Source organism: Cetorhinus maximus, chromosome 7 (genome assembly GCF_964194155.1).
Source record: "Cetorhinus maximus chromosome 7, sCetMax3.hap1.1, whole genome shotgun sequence".
NCBI lineage: Eukaryota > Metazoa > Chordata > Chondrichthyes > Lamniformes > Cetorhinidae > Cetorhinus > Cetorhinus maximus.
The window spans coordinates 108924527-108946627 of record NC_135885.1 but is presented as its reverse complement, the minus strand read 5'-3'; the positions used below and the strand labels follow the sequence as shown (position 1 = coordinate 108946627).

The window sequence follows — 22101 nt, the reverse complement described above, 5'->3', positions numbered from 1 at the left end:
TACAAATAAACCACTGCTTCACCTGGAAGGAGTGTTTGGGGCTTTGGAGGAAGGAAGCAGTCAAGGGGCAAAAGGAGCTAAAACAATTTAGTTGAGCTCCTTTGGATGCTTTTCTCTGCAGAAATTTGAACAAAAAGTCAGAAAAGGAACAGTTGCTTGACCTGTAACCTTTCTCAAAATTATGTTAGCATCTTACTCATGGAGAGAGATTTATCTCTGTATCTGTTGAGCCTATGAAAATAAGCTTTTTGATTTATCAGAAGCGTTGGCTTTGTGCCCCTTTGAAATATGCCAGAGTGTTGGGGGACATGGGAGTGAGGGAGCAGTTTTCTGACATGCACAAATGCTGAGGAAGCTTTATCCACCAGCTGCATATATTGGAAGTTCACAAGAAATGCATCATTGATTTTCTGATATGCATAAACAGTGCATAGTGCTAGGGCACACTTGGAAAATTAGTCTCTCTTTTTGAGAAGGCAGTTTAAGAAGGCACTGTAGTTGAGCAAGCTGCATAGCATGTACACATGGCATGGCAATGGTCACTTGTAGTGTCTGAGCGCTATCCTTCGGCCTATTCCAGTTAGTTGATGTAATTTTGTGGACCTTACTTGTTTCTATTACTTGGGTATGCTCAGTGACTGTTTCCCTGAATTTATGCCTATTCATAATCAACTGTATTCCCTTTACTGACTTCGACCTGATATACCTAAATACAATTTGACATATTATGTTTTATAGCAGAACAATCAAGTACCTGTTCACCAAATTGCTTCACTAAGCCATCAGCAATCATCTATACCTCAGAAGCAAGAACAAAACATTCAACAGACATCAAGACTGCCACAGAACCAATCCCAGCAAGGTGCAGGATCCAAGCATGTCGACTCCCATGGGACTGTTGGTCAGGACAATGAAGGCATGGACAATAAAGTGTATCCTGATGCAAGTCCCCAAAGTTCTGTTCCATTACCTGTTGAGGATGCTTGTAGAAACTCTGCATCTAGTGACCAAACATCCACTACTGTTACACAAAATGCTTATACAACAACAAACAGTGCAGAAGCAGAATCAAAGAGCGAGTCAAAGGAGGCAACACCATTGACACCTGCACATCGCACTTTGAATATGGGAGAAAATCCAGAGGGTCTGTCTCAGGAACAGTTAGAGCACAGGGAGCGTTCATTACAGACACTGCGTGACATTCAGAGAATGCTCTTTCCCGAAAGTGAAAATTCAGGAGGTCCAAGCAGTTGTCCCATGCAGAACACTGGAGGACACAAAGCTCCATCCAAAAAGCCTGAAGGACCTCTGAAGGCCATGATTTTGCAATCACAAAGTATAGGAAAATCACCTAGTTCTTGGTCAGAAGTTCAGCCATTTGGGGTGTTGGGTCATCGTGATGTTCTTTTCCAGCCAGCTGAAATAAGACCACCACAAAATGTAATTAATTCACAACTGGGACAGGAACACATGGATCACATGACTCCAGAGCAACTAGCATGGTTGAAGCTGCAGCAGGAATTTTACGAAGAAAAACGAAGGAAACAGGAACAGGCTGTCCAGCATAGAACAGTACAAGATATCATCATGCACCAGCATGACCCAAGAAGTATAATTAGAGGGTCACCACCACCTTATCAAATAAATCCAGGAGAAGGATGGGTACCTGGGGAATCAGAATCTTTCGAAGGAGCGAACCCTCCAAACTCTATACATCACCAAAGTCGAGCCCACCATTCAGGGATTTGTGGAAATCAGTTGCAGAGAATGCCTAGCTTTACAGGAATGTTAAATCCCGATGTAGGCACTACTGGTGGCCCAAATCCAGTACCAAGACTTGGTCTTCCAGGCGTTAACTGGCCAGATGATATGCCAAAAATGCCAGAAAATAGAAACTTCCCTCATGGGCCAGGACTTTTTTGTGGGATAGGCCGTGGGGAGAGATTCCCAAACCCTCAGAACATGCAAGAAGATCTATTCCACCATCGGATAGCTGAAAAGCAGCTAAGAATGTCTCCGGGAATGAGAATGGACAATGTACAGTCAGGAATGGAGATGAACAGACTGTTTCAATCACAAAGACATCTGGACCCTGCAAATGGCAACATATTTCCAAGGTTACCAGGTGATGGCATTCCAAGTCCTAACAGATTGGAATTTTTTGATCCAAAAGGAATGCCATTGCAGTCAGGACCAGGCAGACTCTTGGAAGTTGCAATGATACCCTCTAGCATGAACATGAATATGAACGTCAACATGAACCTGAAGGTAAGCATGAGCTCCAACACTCAGACTGTGTTGCAAAAACAAGGCCCTGGAGCAGAAGTTCCCCACAATGCGAGCCCTGAAGATGGCATGAAAATGAGGCAATCAAACAATAGAGAAATGTTGGCTGACCAGCAAAAAATGTTACCATCACAGTTCACCAATCAACCACAAGAATTTATGGGGTCTCGTCCTTTTTCTGGTGTGCCTCAGGGACCAGGAACAATACGGTCGGGCAATACAAACGATCAGTTTGTAAATGAACATTTAGCTAATATGGGAAGCAATGCAAGGCTAAGTCACATGCCATCCCTCCCTCCAAATCTGTCCACTAATCCAACCACTCTCAATGCAATCCTCCCAGTTCAACAAAGTCTTGGCCATAAGTCATCAGATTTGAATGTTTCTGGTCAGGCGAACTCTCCAGGGGTGAATTCTTTGAGGTCACCAACAATTCAACAGGTGCAGTCCCCAGTGGTTGTTTCACCATCAACTAACCTCAAGTCCCCACAAGCACCATCTCAGCTTGATGGCATTCTGCCTGGTCAAGCAGCTGCAGCATCCATCAAGTCTACCCCTATTATTCAGTCTGCAGTTACTTCCCCAGTCCATCTCAAATCGCCATCTCTTCCAGCTCCTTCACCTGGAAGGACTTCATCGCCAAAATCTCGGCTCCAGAGTCCAGGGATCCAACAGAATAATAAAGCCTCTATTAGTTTAACATCGTCTGCCTTGATCGGAACTATGGAATCAGGTATTTGCTTTTCGTTACTCATTACCTATTTTAATCTTTCAAATTGAAAATAGAAGAATTAATACTTTGCTTGTATTGACATTTGGACTTGACATTTTTACAGGGACAGACACTGTAACATATGAACAATAAACACCTGTGTTTTAATGAAAAACATTTTAGAGAATTCAAAAAAAAGGACAAACTTTGCTAGAATACATACTCTATCTTCAAGCATCTAATAGCTTTGGAACAGCAATCACCAAATTGTTAAACCTGTAAACAATTATTTATTCTTAACAAAAACAGAATTACCTGGAAAAACTCAGCAGGTCTGGCAGCATCGGTGGAGAAGAAATCAGTTAACGTTTCGAGTCTTCATGACCCTTCGGCAGAACTGAGTATAGTTAGGAGAAAGGTGAAAAGATTTATTCTTGTTGAATTCACATGGATAGAAGATAACCAACACTGATGCACATTTGCTGTAGGTATGCGCTTTAAGTATCTGGCATTTATAGATAGAAACCATTGTATAGGTGCTTCCAAAAGTTGAAAATGAAATTCGAATGATCCCTTCAGGCACATTGATTGTTAGTAAAAACTAATTTAATACTAGTGACACAACGGCTTTATCAGAAGATATATAGCAACTGGTTTTGGCATGAGCCTTGCACTAACATGGTGGATTATAGGCTTCTATTCAGGTCAGGTTCATACATGCTAAAATAATCATATGCCAGTCAGCAATAGATCTTCTGTTTATTTAGAAAATAACAGATGGCTCAAAGAGTATGTTTTGTAACCTGATGCACAATGGAAAGGTTAGAAAAGAATTACACACGTGCAACAGCACAATCAGATTGTCGGAACAGAAGTAGGCCTTTCATATAATCATAGGATGGTGAAACACAGAAGGAGGCCAATCAGCCCATTATGTCTATGCCAAATCCCTGCAACAGCAATGCACCAAGAGCCACTCCCTTACCTTTTCCCTGTAGCACTGCAAAGTTTCCCTTCTCATATTTGGGAGGGGGCGGGTTGGGGGTGGGGGAGCAGTGGCATAGTGGTATTGTCACTGGACGAGTAACCCAGAAACTCAGAGTAATGCTCTGGGAATCCGCATTCAAATCCCACCATTGCAGATGGTGAAACTTGAATTCAATGAAAATCTGGAATTAAAAGCCTAATAATGACCATGAACCATTGTCAATTGTTGTAAAAGTCCATCAGGTTCACTAATGTCCTTTAGGAAAGGAAATCTGCTGGCCTTACCTGGTCTGGCCTACTTGTAACTCCAGACCCACAGCAATGTGGTTGACTCTTAATGCCCTCTGAAATGGACTAGCAAGCCACTCACTTGTATCAAACTGCTACCCAATCTAAAAGGAATGAAACCGGATGAACCACCCGGCATTGACCTAGGCACCGGAAACGACAATGAAAACTCAGCCTTGTCGTCCTCCTTCCTAACATCTGGGGGCTAGTGTCAAAACTAGGAGAGCTGTCTCACAGACTAGTCAGGCAACAGCCTGACATAGGCATTCTCACAGAATCATACTTTACAGACAATGTCCTAGAAACCACCATCACCTTCTTTGGGTATGTCCTGTTCCATCAGCAGGACAGACCCAGCAGAGGTGGCGGCACAGTGGTATACAGTCAGGAGAGAGTTGCTCTGGGAGTCCTCAGCATTGACTCCAGACCCCATGAAGACTCATGGCATCAGGTCAAACGTGGGCTGATCGCCACCTACCACGTTGGCCCCCCTCAGCTGGTGAGTCAGTACTCCTCTATCTTGAACCCCACTTGGAGCAAGAGCACAGAGTGTGCTCTGGGGGGAGAGGGTGAACTTCAATGTCCATTGCCAAGAGTGGCTCGGTAGCACCACTACAGACCGAGCTAGTCATGTCCTCATGGACGTAGCTGCTAAACTGGGTCTACACCAGATGGTGAGGGAATCAACAAGAGGGAAAATCATACTTGACCTCATCCTCACCAACCTGCCTGCCGCTGTTGCATCTGTCCATAACAGTATTGTTTTGAGTGACCACCACACAGTCGTTGTGGAGACTAAATCCTGTCTTCACATTGAGCATACCCTCTATTGTGCTTTGTGGCTCTACCAACATGCTAAATGGGATAGATTTTGAACAGATCTAGCAACTTAAGAATGGGCCATCATCAGCAGTAGAATTGTACTCAACCACAATCTGTAACCCCATGGCCAGGCATATCCCCCACTCTAGCATTATTACCAACCCTGGTTCAATGAAGAGTGCAGGAGGGCATGCCAGGAGCAGCACCAGGCATACCTAAAAATGAGGTGTCAACCTGGTGAAGCTACAACACAGGATTACTTGCATGCCAAATAGCATAAGCAGCAAGTGATAGACAGAGCTAAGCAATTCTACAACCAACTGATCAGATCTAAGCTCTTGCAGTTCTGCCACATCCAGTCGTGAATGGTGGTGGACAATTAAACAACTCACTGGAGGAACAGGAGAATCCACAAATATCCCCATCCTCAATGATGTGCGAACCCAGCACACCAGTGCAAAAGGTAAGGCTGAAGCATTCATTACAATTTTCAGCCAGAAGTGCCGAGTGGATGATCCACCTTGGCCTCCTCCAAACATCCCCAGCATCACAAATTCCAGGCTTCAATTCCAATTCAATTCGTTCCATGTGATATCAAGAAACGGCTGAAGGCACTTGACACTGCAAAGACTATGGGCCCTGACAATATCCTGGCAATAGTACTGAAGACTTGTGTTGGAGAACTTGCTACGCCCCTAGCCAAGCTGTTCCAGTACAGTTCCAACACTGGCATCTACCCGGCTATGTGGAAAATTGCCCAGGTATGTACTGTAAACAAAAGCAGGACAAATTCAACCCAGCTAATTACCACCCCATCAGTCTACTCTCAATCATCAGTAAAGTAATGGAAGGGGTTATCCACAGTGCTATTAAGCAGCAGTTGCTTAGTAATAACCTGCTCACTGATGCCCAGTTTGGGTTCTGCCAGGGCCACTCAGCTCCTGACCTCATTACTGCCTTTCATTGTTCAAACATGGACAAGAGAGCTGAACTCCCAAAGTGAGGTGAGAGTGACTGCCCTTGACATCAAAACCACATTTGACAGAGTGTGGCATCAAGGAGCCCAAGCAAAACTGGGATCAATGGGAATCAGGGGGAAAGCTCTTCACTGCATGGAGTCATACCTAGCGCAACAAAAGATGGCTGTGGTTGTTGGAGGTCAATCATCTCAGCTCCAGGACATCACTGTATGAGTGCCTCAGGGTAGCGTCCTTGGCCCAACCATCTTCAGCTGCTTCATCAATGATTTTCCTTCCATCATTAGGTCAGAAAAGGGGATGTTTGCTGATGATTGCACAATGTTCAGCACCATTCACGGCTCCTCAGATACTGAAGCAGTCCATGTCCAAATGCAGCAAGACCTGGACAATATCCAGGCTTGGGCTGACAAGTGGTAACATTCTCACCACACAAGTATCAGGAAATTACCAACAAGAGAGAATCTAACCATTGTCCCTTGATATTCAACAGTGTTACCATCACTGAATCCCCCACTATCAACATCTTGGGGTTCCCATTGACCAGAAACTGAATGGATTAGCCATATAAATACTGTGGCTACAAGAGCAGGTCAGAGGCTAGGAATCCTGCGGCGAGTAACTCACCTCCTGACTCCCCAAAGCCTGTCCACCATCTACAAGGCACAAGCCAAGAGTGTGTTGTAATACTCTCCACTTGCCTGGATGAGTGCAGCTCCAACAACACTTAAGAAGCTTGACATCATCCAGGTCAAAGCAGCCCGCTTGAATGGCACCCCATCCACAAACATTCATTCCCTCTACCACCGACGCACAGTGGCAGCAGTGTATATCATCTGCAAGGTGCAGAACTCAGCAAGCCTCCTTCGACAGCACCTTCCAAACCCACGACTGCTACTACCTAAAAAGACAAGGGCAGCAGATACAGGGGACAACCACCTCCTGGAAGTTTCCCTCCAAGTCACTCACCATCCTGACTTGGAAATATATCATCGTTCCTTCACTGGCACTGGATAAAAATCCTGGAACTTGCTCCCTAACAGCACTGTGGGTGTACCTACACGACATGGACTGCAGCGGTTCAAGAAGGGAGCACACCACCACCTTCTCAGGTGCAATTAGGGATGGGGAACAAGTGCTGGCCTAGTCAGTGATGCCCACATCTTGTGAATGAATTTAAAAAAAAAACCAATTCACTTTTGAAAGTCACAAATGAATCTGACTCCATCACACTCCCATGATTCCAGATCTTAACAATTTGCTGTGTAAACAAACATTTCCTCACATCGTCACTGCTTCTTTCATCAATCACCTTAAATCAGTGCCTTCTGGTTGTTCCACCAATGGTAACAGTTTCTCCCTATCTACCCTCTCCTTGTAAAAGAAAAAGTTACAAAAAGTTAAATCTTGTCCATTGTTTTTCTGTTTAGGGTCTTTCGGTAAATTTAGTTCTTTTGGTTGGTCTCCACAGTGATCACAATTGGGTGCTCGTCTGGGATCAGAATTAGTCTGTGAAATGGGTTCACTGAAAAGTTCCAGAATTTAAACAGATAAGATTTCATTTTTACTTTTGCTGTATTCATTAGGGAATCAGCATGAATGCCTCTGATGCTCAGACCTTCGTGGAGAGGGAGGGTTTGTCTCTCATTGTCCTGGAACAGTTAGAAAAAGGTAATTCAAAGGCTGTGTCAAAGAAAATGGGCATACGCTTTGAATAAGGAGCTAAGGCAGAGATTGTTGAAGAATTGTCTCAGCACTTGAAGCTCAAGGAAGAAAAAAATGTTCCTGCTACACCTCAAGTAGAACTAATCAGACTTCAATTAGAATTCAAAAGAGAAAGCAAAAAAAAGTTAGAATTCAAAAGAGAAATGAAAAAAACACTTGAATTTCAAAAGGGAAAAGAAAAAGGTTTGGAAGGAAGATATTAGAATTTGAAAGAGAAAAGCTTCAAACATATGCGTTGGAGGGTAAAGGTGAGCATGACCAAGAACCAATTCTTTTGAGTTTTGATTTGTTTTAGTTTTTATTGTGTGGAGGAGTTTAAACTAATTCGGCAGGGGGAGAGGACACAGAATGTTAGCAGAATAGGAACACATCATAATACAGTAAAACAATCAAGTCAGAGGGAGTAAGGCAAGGCTGGATGGCCTCTACTTTAATGCCAGGAGGATTACAGGTAAAACAGATGAGTTAAGGGTGAGGATTGCCAGGTGGAATTGTGATATAGTAGCCATCAATGAGACGTGGTTGAGGGAGGGGCAGGATTGGCAGATCAACATTCCAGGATATAGAATCTTCAGGCGAGATAGGGGAGGGGGTAAAAGAGGAGGAGGCATTGCATTGTTGGTTAAGGAGTCAGTTACTGCAGTAAGGAGAGATGATATCTTGGTGGGGGCATCGAATGAAGATTTGTGGGTAGAGTTTAGGAATGAAAAAGGGGCAGCCACATTGTTAAGTGTTTATTATAGACCCCCAGATAGTCAGCGGGAAATTGAGGAGCAAATATGTGCACAAGTTGTGGAGGTGTGTAAAAACAATAACAATAGGTTAATTATATTAGGTGATTTCAACTTTCCCAACATTAATTGGGATAGACACAGTGTTAAGGGCTTGGATGGAGTGCATTTCTTGAAATGTGTACAGGAGAATTTTTTTAGGTCAATATGTAAAGGGTCCAATAAGGGACGGCGCAGTGCTGGACCTAATTCTGGGGAATGAAGCCAGACAGGTGGCTGAGGTGGTGGTGGGCGAGCATTTTAGTGATAGCGACCACAACATGGGACAATTTAAACTTGTTTTGGACAAAGACATAGACAAGTTGCAAAAAAATGTTTTGGATTGGGGGAAAGCGGATTTTAATAAAATAAGGCAGGATCTGGCCAAGGTAGACTGGGAACAGCTACTTGTGGGGAAATCTACAGAAGAGCAGTGGGGGCGTTCAAAAAGGAAATGGGGAGGGTACAGGCTCAACATGTTCCCTCTAGGGTGATAGGAAGGAGTAACAAGCCCAGAGAACCATGGATGACCAGAGATATTCAGGATACGATGAATAGGAAAAGAGAGGCTTTTAGCAGGTGCAAGGGGAGCAAATCAGCGGAGGTATTAGTGGAGTACAGAAAGTGCAGGGTGGAGCTTAAGAAAGCAAGTGGAAGAGCAAAGAGGGGATATGAGAAAGCCAGAGCTGGTAAAAGTAGAGAAAATCCCAAGATATTATAGAAGTACATCAATGGGAAGAGGATAACTAGGGAAAGAGTAGGGCCCATTCGGGACCAAGGGGGCAATCTATGGGTGGAGCCAGAGGACATCGGTAGAGTGTTGAACGAATACTTCGCATCCGTCTTCACCCAAGAGAATGAGGATGAAGGTATGGAACTCGGGGAGAGAGACTCCGCGGTTCTTGAACAAATTGATATAGGGAATGACAAGGTATTGGAAGTGTTGGCAGGCTTAAAAGTGGACAAATCTCCAGGTCTGGATGATTTCTGTTCCTGAGTGCTCAGGGAGGCAAGGGATTACAGGTAAAACAGATGAGTTAAGGGTGAGGATTGCCAGATGGAATTGTGATATGGTAGCCATCAATGAGACGTGGTTGAGGGAGGGGCAGGATTGGCAGATCAACATTCCAGGATATAGAATCCTCACCCTTAACTCATGTGATTTACCTGTAATCACAGGGGCTCAGACCCAAATTTCTAATTCCTCTCTGGCCATGGGGGAGGTGCCAGAGGACTGGAGAACAGCTAATGTGTTTCTGCTATTTAAGAAGGGTTGTAGAGATAAGCCAGGGAACTACAGACCCGTGAGTCTCACATCAGTGGTAGGGAACCTATTGGAGAAAATTCTGAAGGAGACAATCTATCTCCACTTGGAGAGGCAAGGTTTGGTCAGGGATAATCAGCATGGCTTTGTCAGAGGGAGGCCATGCCTAACAAATTTGATTGAATTTTTTGAGGAGGTGACCAGGTGTGTAGTTGAGGGTAGTGCAGTTGATGTAGTTTATATGGATTTCAGCAAAGCCTTTGACAAGGTCCCACATGGGAGACTTATAAAGAAGGCACATGGGATACAGGGTAATTTGATAAGGTGGATTCAAAATTGGCTTAGTTGTTGGAGACAGAGGGTGATGACAGAAGGATGCTTTAGTGACTGGAAGCCAGTGTCCAGTGGCGTACCACAGGGATCTGTGCTGGGTCCCCTATTATTTGTCATTTATATAAACAACATAGATGACTATGTGGGGAGTAGGATTAGTAAGTTTGCAGATGACGCAAAGATTAGCCGGGTGGTTAACTGTGAGGTTGAGTGTCTTGGGCTACAGGAAGATATAGACGGGATGTTCAAATGGGCAGATAAGTGGCAGATGGAATTTAACCCTGAAAAGAGTTAGGTGATATACTTTGGAAGTAGTAATTTGACAAGGAAGTATTCAATGAACAGTATGACACTAGGAAGTTCTAAGGAACAAAGGGACCTTGGCGTGTGTGTCCCTATATCTCTGAAGACGGAGGTGCATGTTAGTGGAGTGGTGAAAAAGGCATATAGGACAATTGCCTTTATCAATCGAGGCATAGATTACAAAAGTAGGGAGGTCATGTTAGAGTTGTATAAAACCTTGGTGAGGCCACAGCTGGAGTACTGTGTGCAGTTCTGATCGCCACATTATAGGAAGGATGTGATTGCACTGGAGGGAGTGCAGAGGAGATTCAACAGGATGTTGCCTGGGATGAAACATTTAAGTTATGAAGATAGGTTGGATAGACTTGGGTTGTTTTCTTGGAGCAGAGAAGACTGAGGGATGACCTGATCGAGGTGTACAAGATTATGAGGGGCGTGGACAGGGGGATAGGGAGCAGCTGTTCCCCTTAGTTGAAGGGTCAGTCACAAGGGGACATAAGTTCAAGGTGAGGGGCAGGAGGTTTAGGGGGGATGTGAGGAAAAACCTTTTTACCCAGAGGGTGGTGACGGTCTGGGATGCGCTGCCTGGGAGGGTGGTGGAGGAGGGTTGCCTCACATCTTTTAACAAGTACCTGGATGAGCACTTGGCACATCATAACATTCAAGGCTATGGGCCAAGTGCTGGTAAATGGGATTAGGTAGGTAGGTCAGGTGTTTCTCACGTGTCGGTGCAGACTGGATGGGCCGAAGGGCCTCTTCTGCACTGTGTGATTCTGTAATTCTGATTTGGCAAAGAATATACACTTGATGCATGTATTTTACATCGTTCAAGAAAATTGCCATGAATTTGAATTGTTCTAATCGTGGACTATGCTTCTAAAGTATGTTTTCATAGGGAAAGCTTTGGAGTTGCACTCATCTCTAGGCAATATGACTGGGAATTTCTCCTCAGGTTCTAATTCATAGCAGCCAGTACCCAGACGCCAGATGAATTGTCAGCAATCAATAATGTTGTTTACGACAAGATTAAACAAATTGTAAAACTTTTGGACCCCTCATGAATGTTGTCCCAGGGCCCAGACTTCATGCTACCTTATGAAGCTTTTGGAAGGTAGTCACAAAACGAACTGGTAGGAGCAGTGCTAAATTTTGGACCATGAAGATCACTGGACAGGAAAAGGAGAAAACCAAAGTAGATTATTACAAATATAATTGTAAATGATGATGTCCCACTGTACAAGTCCAAGAATGCATTAAAAGAACATGAAAGGCAATATGAGGATTACAAAACTGAAAGGGAAGCACAAGTTAGGAAACTTGAATTGCCTGAATCTCAGCTCAGACAAGAAATGGAGTATTGACAGCTTAAGCTGAGAAATTTTACTCATCAAAGAAAAACCAAATACAACCTGGTTTCTGGAAAGAGAAATGCAAGTCCTGAATACCAGCCACATGAGGAACAATGTGAACAGAAGCAAAGAAACTTCATATAGGATGGTCAGCTGCTCAAGGAAAAGCTGGAGAAAATGTGTCGGCAGATTCAGCACACTGTTCATGAACACAAAATTGAAGTACAACCTCTTAAAAGAGATCATTAAAGAACCGTAAAGGTAATGTAAAATGAAAAGAATGATCTTTTAAGAAGACTGAATTAAAGTGAATCACCAGCAGTAAAGTCTTATTTACAGAAATATTGATACACTGTTGAATTCTAAATCCTGATTGTCACATTTCCTTGTTGTTATTGGTTGAACCCATATGGTATTGTAAATATGATGCGTATAATTGTAGACTATGACAAAAATTTCACCTACAGTATGTAATAAGCTATTTGTTGAAATCTTTATGACGTTAAGAACTTGCTGTATTTTGAAACTGTTGTAAAGAAAACTTTACTATGGCCAGAATTTTACCTTCAGCATGTGGGAGCGTGCCCGACACACTGGAACGTAAAATGATGCGCGATGACGTCAGGCGTGCATCTCGACATCACCACGCACCATTTCGCTAGGCTGGCGCACAATGAAGACGGAGGTACGCCCGCCATTAGTTAACAGGCCAGTTAAGGCCAGATGGGCCAGATGGCCAGATGGATTGTTTCCGAGGCTGCTGAAGGAATTCGGGGAGGAGATAGCAGATGCTCTGAGGATGATTTTCCAATCTTCACTAGATACAGGGGAGGTACCGGAGGACTGGAGAAATGCAAACGTAGTTCCATTGTTTAAAAAGGGATCAAAGGAAATGCCAAACAATTATAGGCCAGTTAGTCTTACATCGGTGGTGAGCAAATTAGTAGAATCAATCCTGAGAGAAAGGATTAACTGTCATGTGGAAAGGCATGGACTAGTCAGGGTTGGTCAGCATGGATTTGTTAAAGGAGGGTCTTGCCTCACAAATTTGATTGAATTCTTTGAGGAAGTGACAAGAAGGGTTGATGAAGGTAGTGGAGTGGATGTTGTGTACATGGATTTTAGCAAGGCATTTGACAAGGTCCCACATGGCAGATTGGTCAGGAAAGTAAAAGCTCATGGGATTCAGGGTAATGTAGCAAACTGGATAAAAGGTTGGCTTTGTAACAGGAAACAAAGGGTAATGGTCGATGGATGCCCTTGCGAATGGAAAGTTGTCTCAAGTGGTGTTCCACAGAGCTCGGTGTTGGGACCCTTGCTGTTTGTGTTATATATTAACGATTTGGACGTGAATGTGGGGGGCATGATTGGGAAATTTGCAGATGACACAAAGATTGGCCGAGTAGTGGATAGTGTAGAGGATAGCCATAATCTCCAAAACGATCTATTTGGGTTGGTGGAGTGGGCGGTAAAGTGGCAGATGGATTTTAACATAGAGAAGTGTGAGGTCATACGTTTAGTGAGGTCAAACAGTTACAGGGATTACAAAATAAATGGGAATATACTAAGAGGGGTAGATGAAGTGAGAGATCTTGGCGTACAAGTACACAGGTCTCTGAAGGCAGCAGTTCAAGTAGACAAGGTTGTAAAGAAGGTATATGGAATGCTCTCCTTCTTTGGCACAGGTATAGAATATAAAAGTAAGGATATAATGTTGGAATTGTATAAAACACTGGTGAGGCCACAACTGGAGTATTGTGTGCAGTTCTGGTCACCACATTACAGGAAGGACGTAATAGCTCTGGAGGGAGTGCAGAGGAGGTTTACAAGAATGTTGCTAGGGCTAGAAAAATGTAGCTACGAGGAGAGATTGGGTAGGTTGGGGTTATTTTCCTTAGAACAAAGAAGGCTGAGAGGTGACTTGATTGAGGTGTACAAAATTATGAGGGGAATAGTTGGAGTGGACAGGATAAAATTGTTTCCCTTGTTGGAGAATTCTAGAACCAGGGGTCATAGATTCAAGATAAGTGGCAGAAGGTGTAGGTGGGATATGAGGAAAAACTTTTTTATGCAGAGAGCAGTGGGTGTCTGGAATTCGCTGCCCAAGTTGGTGGTAGAGGCAGAGACTCTAAACTCTTTTAAAAAGTTCCTGGATCTGCACCTTAAGTGCTATAAGCTGCAGGGCTATTGGCCAGGCGCAGGAAGTTGGGATTAGAAAGGTCACCTAGGTATGCTATTGGGGTGAAGACTGTGCCCATGGAACTCAGGTTGGTTAGGAGCTGCTGTCAGCTGACAATCAGTGGCTAAATCTCAAAGAAAAGGAACTGGAATTCTACCTCCGGGAGTTCTGAGCTTTGAAGGAATTTATGGCTGAAATTGGTGCTGTACATGTTGTGGGGACTGCCGAGTAAAATCACGAAACCGACCTTTGTTGTATCTACTACCTAATGTGTAATTTGTAGTTTATTGACAGCAATTGGCTGTTCATTGATGGCTAATTTATGTCAATTTAATTTGAGTGTTAAAGTAAAAGTTGTAAAAAGTGAAATCTTGTCCATTGATTTTCTCATTGGGTCATTCAGTAAATTTGGCTTTTTGGTTTCTGGTTTTCACTGGGATCATAATAATATGATCTTCATTCTTACCCACATGTACTCCTGTAGACACTTTGTTCCCATCATACTCCAGTGCCATACCCAGAAGTGTCTTCTTTTTAGTTGGACTGAGAACATACTGGTCAAGGAAATTGAACTGAACACATCTTCACAAATTCATCCTCCTCCTTTTCCTTTACTCTCACATTGTACCAATTGATATTTGGATATTGAAGTCCCCCAGTATTGTTTTTGCACATCTCTGAGATTTCCATGCAGATTTTCTCCTGGAGTCACAGCCATTTACAGCACAGATGGAGACCATTTGGCCCATCAGTTACATGCTGACTTTCTGTGGAGTTATCCACCCAATCCCATCCCCTACCTCAATCTCCATAGCCTTGTAAGTTTATTCCTCCAATTTCTTTTTGAAATCATTGATTATTTCTGCTTCTACTGCCCTTGTGTGCAATGAGTTTCAGGTCATTATAATTCACTGTGCGAAATGGTTCTTCCTCATATTCCTCCTGCATCTCTTGCCCAAGACCTTAAATCAGTATCCCATAGTCATTGTACTATTAGCCAATGGGAACAGTTTTTCCTCGACTACCTTATCTAAGCCTGTCATAATCTTGTCCGCCACTTTCAAATCTCCCCTCAATCTCTTTTACTCCAAGGAGAACAACCCCCAGCTTTTCCAGCTTAACTATGTAACTAAAATCCCCCATCCCTGGAACCATTCTGGTAAATCTCCTCTGCACCCTCTCAAGGATACTTACATCCTCCCTCAAGTGTGGTGACCAGAACTGAACACAATACTCTAGATGGGGCCTAACCAGAGCTTTATAAAGGTTCAGCATAACTTTTCTGTTTTTGTACTCAATGCCTCTATTTCTGAAGCCTAAAATCCCATATGCTTTGCTAACCACTCTCTAAATATGTGCTGCCACCTTCAAAGATCAATGCATTTGCACCCACAGGAGCTCCTGTTCCTTCATACCGTGTGCCATTTAGCCTCTATTGCCTCTTACTAACCCTCTGCAAAAATGCATCAACATACACTTCCCTGTATTAAAGTCCATTTGCCACTTATCTGCCCAACCTGATCCTGAAAGCCAGTAAATAATGTAATTATTGGATTATGTTAATCCAGTAATTCACATGGATCAGACACTTGGGCCTGAATCTTCCATTTGGCATGTGGGAGTGGGCCCTGCACGCCGCCACGTAAAATGACGTGCGGTGATGTCGAGTGTGCGTCCCGACGTCACCATGCGTCATTCTGACCTTCAGTGCGGAGGGCGCACACCAGAGTCGACTGCGCGCCTGCCAAACTGTCAAAGGACTATTAAGGCCATTAGTAAACTAATTGAGGTACTTGTCAGGGCTGCCCATCCAACCTTAAGGTTGGCGGGCAGGTGAAGAGCCCAGGTGGCCTTTGTACTTTTCATGGAACCTCATCGATGGGCGGGATGAGGTTTCATGAAGGGTTTATAAGTTTAATAAAAATTTTAATTAAAATTCAATGACATGTCCCAGCTCATCTAACACCGTCACATGAGAGGACATGTCTGAATTTTTTTTTCATTCTTTTTTTCAACTTTTCATAATCAAAGTAATCTCCCTGAGGCAGCTCCATGCTTCGGGGAGATTGCTGCGCTGTTTTGCACAGCTAAGTGCTTCCAGGTGCGTGTCATGCTGGGTAAGCTTTAGTTGGCCCGCCCACGCAAAATGGTGGTGCGCAGCCAATCGCAGGTGGCAAGTGGCGACTGGCTACGTGCCCATCCGCGCCTGCTTCTGAACTGCCTGCCCGACTGGGAGAAAATTCTCCCCTTGGTTCTGATGCGATGCATGCTTGGTTGTTGAGAGAATTAAGAGTAGAAATTAAGGAGGTGCTGGTCACAAACTTTCAATCCTACATAAATACTGGAGTTATATCAGAGGACTGGATTGATGGCAAATGTTGCAACTTTTTCCAAAGAAAAAGAGAAGGAAAATCATTAAAATGAAAGGCCAGTCAGTTTAACATTGGTGTTGGGGGAAGCATTTACAAACATTAATCCGTATGAAGATTAACAGTCATTTGTGAAAGCATGGATTAATAAAGAAAGCCAGCACAGACTTGTTGAGGACAAATCATGTTTGACTGGCGTTTTGATGAGTAGTAAAAAGGGTGAATGAGGTTTATGTTGTGTATATGGATTTTCAAACGGCATTTGATCAAGTACCACATATTTGGCTTGTTAGCAAAACTGTAGCTCATGAGATTAAAGCGGCAGTAGCAACATGAGTACAAAACTGCCTGAGGGATGGAAAACAGATTTGTGATGAATGGCTGTATTTTGGGCTGGTAGGAGGTACACAGTGGTGTTCTCCAAGCTTCAGTACTTGGGCTATTGCTATTTTCGACATATATCTAAGCCTCGGACTTGAAAGTATAGGGTATAATTTCAAAATTTATAGATGAAACAAAACTTGGAAGTGTAGTAAACATTGAGAAAAATTATAATTAGTAGAGTTCAAAAGGACATAGGCTGGTGTAATGGGTGAACACATGGAGAATGAAATTGTACACAGTAAATTGTGAGGTAATGCATTGCAGTAGGAAGATTGAAGACGGAAAATACAAGCTAAATATTACAATTTTAAAAGGATTGCAAGATGAGAGAAAAATTCAAGTGTTTGAACAGAAATTTTTGAAGGAGGCAGGACAGGTTAACAAAACAGTTAAGAAATCATACAATGCAATCTTGGATTTTATAAATAGAGGCATGGGGTATAAAGCCAGGAAGTTAGCTAAATCTACATAAAACACTAGTTCAGAGTCAACTAGAATATTGTGCCCAGTTGTGGGTATCACACTTCAGGAAGGATACAAAGGCTTTGGAGAAGGTGCAGAGGAGATTTACTAGAATGGTTCCAGGGTAATGGTCACATGGATAAACTTGAAACGCTGGGGTTGTTCTCCTAGGAGCAGTGGATATTTGATAGAGATGTTTAAAATTATGAAGAATTTAGACAAAGAAGCTGTTACCAATGGCTGAAGTGTCAATTACCAGAGGGCACAGTTTTAAGTGAATGGCAAAAAAGCTTTGCAAGCCCATGTTTGCTGAGCATAGTCAGTACCATGCCTGTTTAGCCTACAGAACTGACATCATTCCAGCACTGAAATTCATTTACTGATTTGTGTGCTAGGCAGAACCTCTTTTTTGACTTGATGGCAGGGTAATTTGAAATGGACTGGACACTTTTCAGCACTGAAATTGGCAACCTTAGGCCCATTTGTGAATTTGCACTAAAGACAGCAAGCAATGATCTGATTGGAGTAGCCATTATTTAATAGGTTTAATAGTAACCTTCAAAAGGGAATTGGATAAATACTTGAAGGAGAAAAAAATGCAGGGAAATCTTCAAAGAATTGGGGAGTTGGACCAATGGGATTGTTCCTTAAAAAAAGCCGTTATTGCCTTGCTGGGCCTATTGACCTCTTTCTGTGTTGAACTGTTTATGATTCTATAACTCTCGTGCCCTTCCAAGCACCTCCCAAATAAAGAGAGAAAATGGATTATTTGGAAGCTGGTTATCTATGGGAGCCCTTCAAGACTGTATGAAAACCATCACATTTCTACTTCTCTTTAGCTCTGAAGAAGAGTCATAGAGATTTGAAACATTAACTCTGTTTCTCTCATCACAGATACTGCCAGGCCTGTTGAGTTTTCCCAGCATTTTCTGTTTTTATTTCAGATTTCCAGTATCCACAGTATTTTGTTTTTCCTTCAAGATTGTGGTGCCTCCCTGTGTCAAACTTTAAAATGGTTCTTCAGTTGGTTCCACCGTGTCAGATTTTTCTAGTGGCTGGATAGACTTAACTATTTTCATCAGAGTTGAGGTGGTGGTTTTTGGATGGCCTTATCCAACTATAAGACTGGGAGCTCCCCCACATAGAAGAAACAAAGTCGGTGCAGCTCTGCATAATGACTCAGCGGTCTGCTTTTCAGAGCTGAATCTTTTATGAAGGTGGCCCCAACCACTGGGTGATAAGTAAGATATTTGATTAGATTAAAGCTTGAGATGTACTGATTCATACATCTGGATGGAAAAATGGATAGGGACTAGACTTGGGACAACAGCTAAGTTCCCTAGACTCACAATGCATGGGTGTTTGTCAATGATGAGTTCAGAGACGTGTGGAAGCGTAAATATTACATTATCACCATGAATACTTCAGCTGAAAGTCCTTTCAGTAATGGATTCTGTGAAAGGAATCATGCAGTGATTGATTAAATGCTACATAAAATCTTAGCTGATCAGACAGATTACAAGTTGACAACTACCTGGTATGGGCATTTCATGCAAAGAATTCATTTCTGATTGTTGGAGAATATACTCCCTATCAATTGGTCTATAGGTGAAGTCCCAAATTGCCTTCTATGCTGTATGATAGTCCTCCTGTTCTAGAAGGTACTATAATTAGTTCCATTTCTTCTGCACATTTTAATGCCTTATGTGCAGGGAGATGGACTTCCATCGAGGCTGATATCTCGGGTAAAATTCAGACAGCAGCTGGCTTTCTTGAATATAACAAGGATGTGATCACACTAAGGAGAACACAAAAATAATTTACAGGTATTTAGACAGGAATGGAAAATTTTAGCTATAAGGGAAGATTGGCCAGGCTGTGGTTGTTTCCTTTAGATCAGAAGAGGTTGATGTAAGATTTAATTGATGGGTATAAGATTATGTAGAACCTAGGAAGAGTGGTTAGGAAGAACCGATTTCCCTCAACAACCAGAGAGCATAGATTTAAAATACTTGCCAGAGGGTTTAGAGGGGATTAAGGAAAATTTTTTTCACTCATAAAGTTGTGTGAGTCTGGAACTAACTGTCTGCAAGGGTGGCAGAGGCAAAAACCCTGCATTTAAAAAATACTTTGCCCAGGAGCTGGAATGTAGGATTAGGCTGGATAGCTCTTTTTCAACAGACATGGACATTGTGGGTTGCCTGGCTTCCTTCTGCATGTAGTAAATTTCCTATGTTCCTATGTTTTCATATTCAGCATAACTTTCTGACTTTTGTATGCTATGCCTCTACTTCTAAAGCCCAGAATTCCATATGCTTTATTAACTTCTTTTGTTAATCTGTTTTGCCACCTTCAAGGATTTGTGTACAAATACCCCAAGTTCTCTCTCTCTTCTTGAACCTGCTTTAAAAGCCTACATAATATTGCACAGGATTACATAGGATTACATAAGATTACAGACAGTATATGACACAGGAACAGGCCATTCGACCCAACTGGTCTGTGCCAGTGTTTATGCTCCACTCGAGCCTCCTTCCATCTTTCCTCATCTGAGCGATCATCATAACCCTCTATTCACTTCTCTCCCATATGTTCATCCAGGGTCCCTTTATATGCATTTATACTATTCACTTCAATCACTCCCTGTGGTATACGACTCTTTAAGTAAATAAATTTCTTCTGCATTCCCTATTGGATTGATGACTATTTCATATTCATGACCTCTAGTTATGCACCTCCCCTACAATAGGGAACATTGTCTCTGTATCACTCTATCAAAACCTTTCAGAATTTTAAAGACCTCTATTAAGACAGCCGTCCAACTTCTTATTTCAAAAGGCAAGAGACCCAAGCTGTCAACCCCTTCCTGATATAAATAGTCATGTATTTCTGGCATCATTTTTGTTAATCTTCTCTGCACCCTCTCCAGTGCCTCTAGATCTCAATATATTTATTATAATATGGTGACCAGAACAGCACTTAGTAATCTCAGATGGTTTACCCAACATTCGATATAGATTTAGCAAAACATTGCTACCATTTAATATGTATTATCTCTCCTCATTCTTTTGATCAAAATATGTTGGAGTATTCCTGTAAAGCCCCACCCTTAAACATATATAAATGTTGCATAGAATTGCTAACATATAATCTTGTGTCTAGGGCAGGGGTCAGCAACTTGTGGCTCTGGAGAAGCATGTCAGTTTTTAACATCTCATTTGCAGCTCCCAATCTTTTCCAGTTTGATTACATTATCAAGGAAAAAGTCTGAAGAAATTAAGTCAAGAAAATGACAAACCAAAGAAGTTACTTATTGAGTTATTCATTTATTTGTTTAATCAAAAATGTTGTTCTGCATTGTCAGGCTTCAAAATAGCATTTTTTTTAGGAATTATTTCAGAAAATATACAGTTGTGCTCTTATAAAGATAACTTCAAAGTTCACATTGCCCTTAACAGTACAGGTCTCCCTCATCATTAACAGTTTATCTTATGATTCAATTCATAGATGTCAAAGAGTTTAGCATTAACAATTCTTTAATGCGGGAATTTACTAAATGATATAAATGATATTCGGAGAGCTATTGCACACAGGGGATTTGTCTCACTTGTTGAAGAAGTAGGAGCTGTGCTTTTTTATTGTGGGAATATAAGGCTAATCATTATGCTGCACTTTACATACCATTATGATTCTCCTGGAAAAAGCTGATAATGTTGAAGACCTATTTAAGATTTGATTAACATCATGCTCCAACTTTGAAAACAAAAATAACAGTTTTTACCTGTTCCTGGGATGAGAAACTGGATTTTTGCCCGACATATACACAGGGTTGAAATTACGAGATTCAATAGTAACTGTGCTCATCCTCATAAGCATCAGAAAGAAGTTAAAGCAAATGATTTTTTCCAGCAGCAAATAAGTGTATAATGTTCCTTAGATTCACAATAAACAATTTTTTGTTCTTAAAGTGTGCTTATGTCTTTACTCCACTCTTTTTGTCTTGCACTTCCCGAGAGTTTTCATTTTAGGCATTTTTTTTAAAAGGCTCCTCAGGTTTAAAAAAAAGCTGACCCTTGGTCCAGAGTATGGTTGTAACTTTACACTACTAACTTCACCTTAACCTTATAAGGCCATTGCCTAAACAGACGAATTGAGCTAATTATGGAGAGTATACATTTCAGGCTTTAGGTCAATGACCAGCTTTCTCTTAACTGCTGTCTGAAATGACCTAGCAAGCTTTCAGTTGTATTTAAAGTGGTTCACCACCCTCTTCTCAAGAGCAATTAGGAACGGGCAATAAATGCTGACCTTTCCAGTGATGCCCACTTTACATGAATGAATAGAAAAAGAGCTGTTTCAGTACAAGGCTAAGGGTAGGGGTAGGGGTGGGGAGACAGGGACGGGGACGGGGAAACACTGAAACATGTAGTTTTGACATGGATTTAGGAGGCGACAAAACATTCAAGAATTTTGGCAAGGAAAGGGAGCAAAAGTCATGAAACACTATTTTTGCTCTATAGATGTGTAACACCCCAAGGTGTGACACATTTAAAAACTGTGATTTGATAGATATGTGTTAGATTTGCTGCTTTTAATTAATGGATAGCCTAAACAGTGAAACATGTACAAAGGGATAGCCCAAAAAAATGAACACATGGATAAAACAGACACACCCCAAATACTTTGCATTGCAATAGATACGAGATACACATTGAAACCTGGACATCCGCAAATGACATGCTACAGGCAGCCTGCTTAAAACTTAAAATATGAGACATGCAGGTAAATGTGAGGCAGCAGCAGGTGAAAGGAATGACTTCTGTGGAATGTAGATCACTTGCTGTAGTGACTAGCTTTAAGACTTATTGTGTTGTATAGTATCATGTGACAG

The 22101-nt window shown here is 42.1% G+C and overlaps 1 protein-coding gene across 1 annotated transcript in view; it reads left to right on the top strand.

The window, feature by feature from the left end:
- The window catches only part of bcl9 (BCL9 transcription coactivator), a 478755-nt gene that overhangs the window by 369189 nt on the left and 87465 nt on the right, over window positions 1–22101 (top strand). The window contains exon 8 of the mRNA XM_078545908.1: window positions 739–3019. Within this exon, the coding sequence (XP_078402034.1) occupies window positions 739–3019 (2281 nt within the window). The remainder of the gene's footprint in view (window positions 1–738; window positions 3020–22101) is intronic.